General features: G+C 42.4%; 1 protein-coding gene across 4 annotated transcripts in view; it reads right to left on the reverse strand.

Annotated features, from left to right (window-relative positions):
• tcf4 (transcription factor 4) overlaps window positions 1-11772 on the reverse strand; it is a 144430-nt gene that overhangs the window by 60624 nt on the left and 72034 nt on the right. For 3 of the 4 annotated variants that reach the window (XM_019893444.1, XM_019893443.1, XM_019893445.1), the window contains 3 exons: window positions 10578-10636; window positions 3972-4098; window positions 2513-2562 (listed from right to left, as the gene is read on the reverse strand). In XM_019893444.1, the coding sequence (XP_019749003.1) occupies window positions 2513-2562; window positions 3972-4098; window positions 10578-10636 (236 nt within the window). Of the gene's footprint in view, window positions 1-2512; window positions 2563-3971; window positions 4099-5159; window positions 5783-10577; window positions 10637-11772 lie in introns of those variants that run through there. The other variant, XM_019893446.1, reaches the window with a different exon arrangement.

Raw genomic sequence — 11772 nt, forward strand, 5'->3', positions numbered from 1 at the left:
ATGTGTGTGTTATACCAAGTGTGTGTGTGTGTGTGTGTGTGTGTGTGTGTGTGTGTGTGTGTGTGTGAGAGAGAGAGCTTGTGGTAAATATAATAATAATAATAATAATAATAATAATAATATGTGAAGGATTGAGCCAATAAAATATATAATTAAGTCAATGACAGTGGCATATAATGTAGATGCTAATTGCTTTCTGTTTCCTTTGTCGCCGTTACTGTCATGAATATTTGCCGGCCATTTTGCATGTTAATCTTGACGTGCACTATTTGTTTTGTCACTTGTCACTTTCAAGCCTCTGAAACGGATCACCATCGGAGGAGCGCGGTGAGAGAATTATACAACCAACTAATGTTAGCCTAATTTCCTTTTGATTACAAAGACATCCCACGCTCTCCTCTCGCGTGTGACTTAATTGTTTCTCCGAGTATATCATTGACTCAGCAAACCAAATTTGACAAACAAACATAAATGCGAAGCGTGGGGAGAAGAAGTGGAAGAAATAGAAGAGCCAAATTAAAATTCAAAAGGCAACCTCCATTGCCCACACAACCCACATGGCTTTTTACTGGCAGCAGCGTGCACAGTTTCTCTTGGGAGAGGGGTGGCGTATGAAATGTGACATATTTCCAAACCGAAAGAACTTTTTTCTTTTTTTCCCTTTCTGACGCTAAAACTGTCATCGAGTTTTTTTTTGAAAGATTTCTATTAAGTCTAGGCCAATTCCAACCATAATAAATAAATAAATAAATAAATAAAATTCAGAAAACATTCCGCATTATGGCATGGCTGCTTTCCATAAACATGTTTCTTGGGGGGAAAAAAAAATCATTTGTACATGTTAGCATTACAACTGCTTTATCTGTCAAGATATGATCATGAAAAAAAATTCTATGAGGATTTTGAAAACAAGGTGTTACTTCCAAAGAGACAGAGATGAAGCGACAAGGTCGCAGTTAAAACCTTGGCTGAAATATCAATTCCCCCCCCACTACCCCCCACAGGCTCAGTGCACTGATGACACGGTGAAGAGATGAGACAGAAGCTCTTCCTTAAATTCTTTTTTTTTTTTTTTTTTTTTTTTTCCACGAACAGGAACAACAATTTCCCTGAATATTGCTGTTGTCCAGTCAAGGTTAGAACCGTTTTGTATGAAACCTCATCACATTACAGAACAAACAAACAGTGTGCTTCCCCTTACACAAAAGCCCCCAAAAACATCAATCTGTGAAACAATTTGTGCTTCCTCTTCGCTTTCACACGCACACCCACACACACACACACACACACACACACACACGGATGATGTAGGCCGAGAGAGGAAAGAGCGGAGGAAGCAGGGACAAAGCAGGCCGAGGTCACAGAAAAGCCGGACTCCCGCTGAGCCAAATAGGCAGCTGACACCGCGCGCATTCAGCACTCGTTAAGTGATGATTAATGAGGTCAGGCGTTGAAGAATAAAAATAACTCCACCAGTGAGATGGATGGAGAAAACAGACCAAACAAATCTCGACAGGCAAAAATGATGACGTTAAAAAAGCGTCACCCGACCAAATAAAGGTAGGTGCCTGCCTTTTCAATGAGAAACAACAAAAATCTCTCTCGACAGAAAAACAAAAAACTTGCAGCAGCTGCTGCCTTTAGTTCATTTCATTCATTTTTTTTTTAGCGATTCCCTTTGATCAGATATTCTCCCCCCAAAAAAACAACAAAAAAAAAACAGTCAGGATTAATGTTTTACTTGCCTATTTGTATCTTCTTGTCAAGATGACAAGATTATCAGAACATGAGTACTCGTGGAACAAATCAAAGAAAAGCAAGGAAATTGTACGACCAATAGCCCGAAAGCCAAAACCAAAAAAACCCACCAAAAATCCAATATAAGCTACTCTACATTTCCTCTCAATTCAATCTCAAAGTCATACCTTACTCATTCGTGGACACATATCCATATTTTATCAGAAGGTTATATTCATTGCTCATAATAACTGAACGCGTACAACAAAGATACAACAGCAGGATGCAGTTTGTTATTAATAGCCCAAAAGCCAAAACCAAAAAAAAACCCCACCAAAAATCCAATATAAGCTACTCTATATTTCCTCTCAATTCAATCTCAAAGTCATAGCTTACTCTTTCGTGGACACATATCCATATTTTATCAGAAGATTACATTCATTGCTCATAATAACTGAACTTGAAGAACAAAGATACAACAGCAGGATGCAGTTTGTTATTTTTGCTGTAAGATGAGCGTGTAACTTGATGTGCCGTGATTTACCGATTCTGGTTTTGTGCAACCGAATGTGTGTTTTTGGGGGATATACATGTCGTTTTTTTGAGAAGCCACACAATTATAAGCAGCCTTGCCCCTGTCAATCCGTCAAAACAGGCCTCTGCTGCACTCTCTGGCAAAAGCAGCCCCGCGATTAGCAACCGCAGCATCAGCAGGCGACTTTGCTCATAACGCAACCTGAAAGTAGCAATTTGACTGAGGATTGTTATCACTTACTGAGGATGGCAAGCCCGGCGGGACCTTGCGGACTTTTTTGGGGTGGATTTCTGAAAGAAAGAAAAAAAAAAAGCTTTATGAATGAAAGGAGAGTTGAACTTGCCAGTCTCTCGTTTTGATTGAATCAATCTGGCAAAGAGGAGAGACTTGTAAAAACTGCCTGTCAATGTATTTACAAAGACTGCAAACACTAGGAACAAAAATAAGATGGCAGGGGTGTCGGGGGGGAATTTGCTTCAAAAAAAAAAAAAAAGGCTAGTTTTCTCTGTCGATTTGCTTTGATAAAAGAAAAGAGGTTATATTTATTTTGTTTTGTATTCGGACTGTGTCTTCTAGTCTTTCAAAGGGAGCAAAGGAGCAGTCCATTAACTGGGGAGGGGAGACTTTGATGGAAAAATGAAAGAATGTTTTTTTGGAAATTGGCCCAGCATCGTTTGTGTGTGTGTGCGTGCGCGCGCGGCGCATGGGTGTGTTGCCCGTGTCCTATCAAGGCAAACACGACCAAGGCTACACTTCAGCATTATTGTCCTGAATGTTTTCCTTTCTTCCGAACACACCTCGAACCAGACACGGGGCGCCGCAGGCCACACGCACGTCATATCAACAGCTTTCAATCGATAAAGGAAATACTACATCAATAAATAAAAGACAAATTCCGAAATTTTGGCCATGCACATTTAACAGGTAATCCACACTGGATTTTTACAGGAGTTGCGTGGTTGAAAACATTTGGAGTTTTGCATTCCAAGCTGCTCTTACTGGAGTGAGCAGTTGGAGTGAGTTGATTGATTTAATTTATTTTTTTATTATTCAGGACATTTGGAGTGAATGAAATCAAGTCAAAAAAAAATAAAAAATTCAAATAAAAAGGAAATAATGATTGTCATTATTCTTGAATGGTGACATAAACTACTGCAGCGTTGTGTGATGTCGAGTAGGAATTTGATGACACGTTCATTACATATTCCCAGAAACGCCACTTCATTTGTCGTGATTATGTTTAAGGTAGAAAGAGGACACAGCTTGCTCAATTACGACGGTTCAAAAACACTTGAAGGCAGAAATATTCAAATATTGCAATTGAAGTGGACTCTTGACTATTTGTGTATTAGTTTTTTGTTTTTTTTGCTCCACATCTGTTTTATCGATTAGGAAAAAAAGTCATGTTTCATTGAAAAGACAGGGGGGGTGGCAAATAGTTATCTATACACCAAGTATTTATTCTTGCAATGGTATGGACCAGATATTGCATAACCTCAAAACCATGAAAAAAAAAAAAATCTGTCTTAAGCATTTCATTAATCAGAACACAAGGTATGAACATCTGAAGGTAACCCACAGTGATCGGATTTATGCCACACAATCTATATGTTGTTGACGTTTCACATCGACAAAAGGCAGATTATTTGTAAGGATTGCCTTGACAACGCTCCTCGATCCAAAGCGGCGGGCGCCTTACCCATGGAGTCCATATGCAGTAGTCTCCTGCGGGGGTTGCTGCCGTAATGCTGGTAGTACTGACCGGGCGGCTTGGTGGGCGAAGTGGCGCCGGGACTCCCCAATGCCATCTCACCGCCCAATAATGACTGCTCCAAACATAGAGTGGGACACAAAGAGAGGGGGCGTTAATCCAACCATTTTGTCTGTAGTAAAAAAAAAACAACACACAGCACACTTCAAGCAAAAGAAAAATGTCACCGTGTATCTCTCTCAAAATTGAATTGATCAGGTGCATCGAGTTATTTGGGGAAGTGCTCTGTGCGATGGTCCTCAATGGTATGAATAAATTGCTGATTCCAATATCAATGCAAAGGCATCGGAATCTCACAAGCCACATATTCAGACAGCACACCAGAATATGGAGAAAATGGGAGATTTTGGCGCTCGGACGAGGAAAAGTTGACCGGAGCTGGCAGAAAAACAAGTCTGACATCACAAGGCGAAAGTGGTGCTCAAGTTAAAATGTGCATTCAATAAATAGATCAATTGTGTTGATCTGTACATGTGATCCAAGTTGCCAACACTCTTTTTTGGAGTGGACGCTCTCTCTCTCTCTCTCTCTCTCTCTCTCTCTCTCTCTCTCTCTCTTTGAAGGTATTTGGCAATTTAAAAAAAAAAATCTTTTTAAGGCTGTGGATTCAGCGAGAACACGTTGAGGTTGGAGCTTGGAAGTTCTAAGCGGGGTGCATCTATAATTGGACCGGTTGCTAGAGAGATCCTAATCTTGACCTCTAAGACTTTTCAAGTTCCCTTGAGCAAGGAAGGAATCAAAGCCCCAACCCACTTTTGCCAATGCTGATATCGTTCCTTCGACAGATGCGTCCTCTCAGGCGATAAAACTAAAATCATCAAGCCGCAGAATAAATGGAACAAAGTCTTCCCTGTAATCTCCACTTTGGAAATAGAACCAACCGTAAAACAAAAAAAAAGAAAAAAAAAGTACTTCTATAACAAATACAACAATGACAACAAGTACTACTACTACTACTACTACTACAGTACTTCAACTAATACTAATAAGAATGAATATTTTTAGTCGGAATTGAAAATTTGAATCCAAAAAAAGTAGCAGATATGCAGCTGGAAAGACAGATAAAGAAGCTGGATAACGACAAGGGAAAACACAACGCCAAGCTATTTACAGTACCTCCGTGAATGCAACATCAGGCTGCTCAGTGCAGACTCGGATTCAAACTTCTCCTCCGTGCTGCCTCTTGCCTCCTCTAACTGTGACCCGGTTTCCCAACTTCCAAACAGCTCTCACATTGTCGCTCTAATTGAGTTCAATCATTCTGCGGCAACAAGTGCCGGCTGGGCTGATCAGCGGAGGAGCGAAGGCACAAATAAAAGACAAAACAAAAAAGGGAAAGATGGATGGAAACTTTTTTTTTTTTTGAAGGGAGACATAAAAAATTATTGAGGACGAAAGAGGTGAAAAAGAACGAACCCCCCTCCCTTCTTCTGTAAATAGACTCTTCCACTACTCCGTTAAAGCATAGATTTTTTTTTTTTCCTCCCCCAGCTTTGTCGTCAGGTAATTAGCGTGCAGTGTTTCTCAAGCAGAGGGTGGAGGACTGTATTGGTGAGGTGGCAGGGGATGTTTTTCAGACTAATCTGAATTCTGATCAGCATATCGGTCCTCTCTGTGCTGAAAACAAGAGTTGGCTTGGCACTGGTGAGCTTTTCTCATGCTAAACAGGGTCTAAGTAGGCCAATTACAGGGCCAGCCTCGGCCTCGGTGCCTTTCTCCTCCTTAAAACAAAAGGGTCCTTGTCTTAAATAAAGTCAGCCTCACACACAAGCAGGAGTCAGACACAAAGGCACGACCAACACACACTCACACGCACACACACAGCATCTCCGTCATCTTGCGCCGTGAGACCGCGCGTCATCTGGGGGTGAAAAGGGGGTTCCCACTAAAACAAAAAGAGTCTCATTGATTGCGGCGCTTTTCTTTCTTTCCTTGCTTGCTTTCTCCTCTTGTACTTGAGCACTGAGCCAGGCCAGACGGTCGTCCTGGCAACTAGACGAGCTGGAGGAGAGACAAAATACCCATCTGTCTGTCTGACTGTCTCTCTTTACCTGCTTGTCTCCGTGTCCCTGCTCGCGATCTACTGTACTCACTCTGCGGTGATGTCACTGTGGGGGTCCCGACCGGTGATGGTCAGAGGCAAGAGCTCAGGGGAAGCCAAGTCAGTTCAAGTTATGACACATCATCACACAGCACCCTTGACATTCCGAATAAAAGTTATCCTTTTCCTTGCGCGGCTCCTCACGAGCTACAAAAACGTAGCGCCGCACTGCCCGTCATGTTAGCTAAACTGTGTACGTGAGCCCCTGCTTCCTGCCCCCCTTCTATTGTGTGGCTTTCATTCTCATGAAGACCGGAGGCGGCGCTAGGTGCGAGGGCGTCGAGGTGAGGCGAGCGGCCATTCCGTTTTATTTGAATCGCTGAACTCGCTGTAAAGGGGCATCAATGCTACCTCGAGCAGCGGAAGTGCGCGCGTTTGGCTAAAGGTCAAATTGAAGCCAGTGCACTTCACAAAAGTAACCCGATTCGTTTGGATATGTAAATGTCGTCATGGAGTGCTCCAAAATGTTTAGCTGAGATTTGGGACGTGCATGCACGTGACATATGACACCCACACCCACAACGGCGGGGACCGTTTCTCGCAGAGCTGACTGGGCTTTCCGTGGCCAGCTGCTCACAAAGAAGAAACGAACTAAGATAGATCACCGCAGAGTGTGGGGAAGAACGGCACAGACAGACGCAATGAGAGGGACGCAGAGGAGCGTCTCTACACACACACACACCAAGACATACGGCGAAACGCCACTGGCAGAGTTGTGTCCATCTGACCTTCAGCGATTAGGCGTGTTGTTTTGCCGAAGCAGTGAGGATACTTGTTCAGCCGCATCGTGGGTGTTGGGTTTGCTTCGTTGAATAGAATCTTGCAACAGGAAAGTATCTGGAAGTCTGTTTTGTTTTGGCAACTCTTAAACTGACGAATTTCACTGTCGACCAACGTTTAGCTGGAAGATACGCGGCGTCAAATGGAGTTTAAACTATCCTATTGAATGGTGGCCCACAAGAAATTTTGGTGAATTTCTGAAGCAGCATCCAAGTGTATTTCTCATTTTGCAATATTTTGGAATTTTTTTCACAAAATAAAAAAATCACCTCAAACTTGTCTTTTGACACAGATTTATCTTTCGGCCAAAAGATACTGTTGCTGTCATGATGATGTGGACAATTAGCGACAAGAAAACATTTTTATTTTGGCTTGAGAACACATGCATCGTGTGCTGTGCACTTTGGTATTCTTGTCAATTTGTATTTTGCCCGTCACTCTCACTTTTTATGTGACTACAAAAGTCATTCGGGTGTCATCAATTCCGGTCCAAATCAGAGAGAGAGAGAACACCATTAATTACAAGGAAATGCTGGCGAGGCACTGCCACACCTATGCCAGCTTTGCTCCAGCTGATACACACACACACACACACACACACACACACACACACACACACACACACACACACACACACACACACCTTCCTGAGGAATTCAAACCCAGAGGCACGCCGTCAAAATTCAAACCAACAGAAACCAAGACCTCACCAGACTCAGGGCAACGACACCGTAACCACAAATGCCACCTCGTTGGCCACAAACCGCAGTTAATGGAATGTTGAAAAGCTGATTAGAATGCATTGAATCCAATTGTGGCGCAGCCGTTAGCACGGATGTCTTCCAGTCAAGCGGTCCCAAGTTTGATCCTCGGCTGAGGCCTTCCCGTGTAAAGTTCACATGCACAAACGTGTGAGAGAGCAATCGCATGCTCTACATTCTCCATCCACGTGGCTCTGAAATGGTCAATGGTGGTTTGCATGTGCCCTGCGATTGGCTGTTGACCGGGCACGCACGCATTTGTCGCAGAGAGCCCCCCCCCCCGTGCTGCGAGCGACCTTCACCACTAATATTGCCGCTGCCCATAATAATTCCAACAATATAGACAATATACACATTTCCCTACCTGTCGTGCTGCAGTATCTAAGACCCCCCCCATCCCCTATCTAAGACCCCTTTAAATGCAAAAAAAAAAAAAAAAACTTTCACAATCTTTGACAAACACCGGAGCCAAGTGCGAAACTAAAAGCTAAATTAACCCAAAACTCAAACAGTACAAATCTATTTGACTGCCGATTAAACTGAAGTCATTTGAATCTGCCAGCTGTCACCATGTGAGCTCATCTTCTCCTCTAAATGTTATTTTACTGTTTTCTTTTTTTTTTTTTCCTTCCCTTTATTACGAGGACAGAATTTTCACTAACAGCCAAGGATGAAGCCAAAGGATTTTGGACTTCAGCCCAGCATGTAAAATTATCTGCCATTTCCAAACAATTTCCATCAAGAGCCATTCAGACTGTGCGGCAGGCTCATTTGACTGCCACTCGGCGGGAAAATGGCCAGCGATGCAGTCATATTTGATTTGGTTCAGATTTTTTTTGTCCTTTACCATTTGTTGTAACCCCACATCGAGACCACAGCTGCATAGGAGAATCGATCATAAAGGGAGGAGGAATTCATGGACGATTAGGTTGGAGGGATGGCGGGCGGGAGGGGGGGACGGCGGAATACGGGCGGGCGCTCTCCGAGTGCTCGGATGGGCGGACCAACGGATGTATTGATGATAATCTATCCATCGACGAGTTTCGAGCTATCTCATGGAAACGATCGTTTGGCATCACAGAAAAGTAAATAAAGAGACACAATAAGAACAAAGACCAAAAATTCAATCCAGCCAAGTTAACATTTTACGACATTCCGTCGAATGTACTTGTCAGATGCGAAAACGACGGCAGAATAAAAACTTGACACAAAGCTTGTTCCTGGTCTATTTTCCGGAGCTCTGTCGAGGCCATTCTGCGTCCTCGTAACACAAAGGAAAAGCTCATACCAAAGGCAGCAAGATTTTTTTTTTTTTTTTTTTAATACCCTGACATCAGCCCATACGAAAGCTTCAAAGTTCACAATAGGGAATTTGGCAATGGGAGGAATAAAGAACAACAAAAAAAAAAGGATTCTTGGCTGAATTGCGATTCAAACGTAAACAATCCTGATTAGGTTCATGAATATTAATGTAATATATAATCTCATCAATGCACGTGCGCATGACAAGAGTCAAGTTACCTGTCAAGAGTAGAGAAGCAGCATGTCAACCACCACCACCAACTTTCAATTCAAAGCCACTTCTGGTCTCAATAATTTTTCGACTTTTACAACTTTGTCTTCATAAAAACTGATGTGAAAACATGAACTATTATCATGAAACCAACCGGAAAATGTGGCACGGGTTTTTATGAGAAAAATGAAATCACAGCAATTCATCTTGACTACCCTCAAAAATGTTGGATGGTTGGAATATTATTATTATTCTTTTTTTTTTTGTTTTGCTTTGAAACATGCGACAACGGTTGCTATGGTTTAGTTTGCGTATAGCGGCACCCCTTAAATTAGGCACCGTCCGAAAATGGTTTACAGTTCTTATCTATCACAAAGCTGGTCCTGGTCGCTGCTTCCCGGGCTTCGCTCGCAACTCTTCACGGGCCAATAAGAGCCGGCCCACGGGCCGCATTTGGCCCGCGGGCTGTAAAAAGCCCCGCTATGGGCTAGAGTACTCTTGTACTTTGGAGTATAAAACGCTCCATTGCAATGGAAAGGTGTCGTGGCGACGAGACATCTGTATCTCTCAGTGACTGAGCGGTTAAATAAAACCATCTAATGTCCCTCAGGGATCAATGAAGCTTCATTCAAAGCACAAACCGGTGCTGAAAAGGGGGATATAATACATATTCATTACGCTTTCGAACATCTTTTCATGCCACTGACTTTCACAAGGACATACATCCCTTTGATAAGCTTTAATTGATTAAAGCCATAACATGGCTCTCAGGCAACCGACGAGGATGGAACCTGCGTCGCATCAAACTAGCATCTGTATATCATCTGAATTATTAATTTGGATTTTCTAATGGTGTTACGTAGTAGATTGTTATTATTTTTTTTTTCCAATGGTATAAAAGTCTTCACTGCGCGTGGCATCACAAAACGCTCCTTTGAAAACAACATGACCCCAACATTACAATTGATGGCATTTCCATGACGTCAGGAGTGAAAACATTTGCCGTCTATGTCGTCAACAACCATAAAAACGACACGGCTCTCTGCATTTGGTTCTATGAGGAAAAAAGAAATAACAAATAAATACTCTTGAGTTGAGGTGAAGTTAATAATTTCATACATTCTGAGAAGTGAAATCTGCTTGTAAGAACTGATTTTGTTTGTACTTTTCCGTGAATCACTTCTGTTTGTGTGCGTCATTTTCTTTTCCTAAATAGCGCTTGATATGTTAGCTTGAGACGTTAAACTACATTGGCAAGTGTGATGACAGCGACATCAATTAAAAACAACGGCATATACAATGTGTGCGACTTCATCGTGAATAAAATACAAATTTTTGCTTTCCGTTACTGCGAAATTGACATTGCATGAACCACTGACCTGGTGGCAGTGCGGGTTTGATTCTCTGCCATATGAATATGAACTCCTCTCTGTTTTACCTGCAGACAGAAGGAAAAAAAAAAGAGTGTAAAGTTAGACATTTTGTGTATCATTTAGGGGAAACAACATCATCTTTAGTTGCAAGTGTATTTTCAGTGTGCACGTTTTTAAGGAACGTTTTTTGCATTAAGGTAAAAAAAAAAAAAAATGGATTCATAGATTATTCCTTTGTTCAATGTGTTATCTTACAAAATATGATTTTAATTTGACCAAAAGGGTAAAATCAGTCAAAAGCAATTATGATTATTATTATTATATAGCATTTGTATTTCAGCAGTCACAATGGGTAATTTATTTGTATATTCCTGCGGAAGCAAAAGCTTTGACCTCCCACTTCTGATCATTTTGTTGCCATAAAAAATGACAAGCAGCTCTCCCTTGACTCGTCAAACGCAGGCAAAGCAGTGATCACACGTGACAGTGAGGCACACCATTGGCAGGTAACCGACCGCCATTTTTTTTATAGACAATTTGACCATGTGTCTGGGCAAACGGAGGCGTCTGATAAACTGAGAACATGTACAGCCCACCGCAGTGTTTTGACAAAAAAAGAAAAGAGACAAAAAAAAAAGCTATTTTCCCCCCTCAAGCTTCTGAACAGGCGGTCCTGCTCTCCTCGGAACTGTGGGACCACTTTAAGCCTATTTTTACCACGCAAACCTTTTTGGATAAAGCCTTAAATCTTCAGCCAGTCTAAATATCAAACCACTGCTAGTGTGTAATTACATTCTGTGGTTGGTGCAGCCATACGCGATGAAATGAAGGGGCTTTATAGTGAGCGTGTGTGGAGGAAAATGAAGCGTGTACACGGTGAAGGGTTTGAATCGGGCATGTATAGATGGGGCTGAATACACACCAACATGGTAGTCGATGCAGAAGAGGTTGATAATTAGAGGCGTAGAAAGTGGCAATGTGGTTGGCAGTGTGTGTGTGTGTGTGTGTGTGTGTGTGTGTGGGTCTGTGTGTGTGCGCATGTGTGCTGGTGTGTATGTGACTAATCCAGGGGCCTCAGCTTCAGCTACCGCTGATGCCAGCTGGACTGGTTTGGCACATATACAAAGACACCCCCCCCCCGCCCCTCCCACCACCCTCTCCCACCAACCACTCATCCACATACTGACACTCACCGGCACCA

Source organism: Hippocampus comes, unplaced genomic scaffold (genome assembly GCF_001891065.2).
Source record: "Hippocampus comes isolate QL1 unplaced genomic scaffold, H_comes_QL1_v1.1 scaffold428, whole genome shotgun sequence".
Classification (NCBI taxonomy): domain Eukaryota; kingdom Metazoa; phylum Chordata; class Actinopteri; order Syngnathiformes; family Syngnathidae; genus Hippocampus; species Hippocampus comes.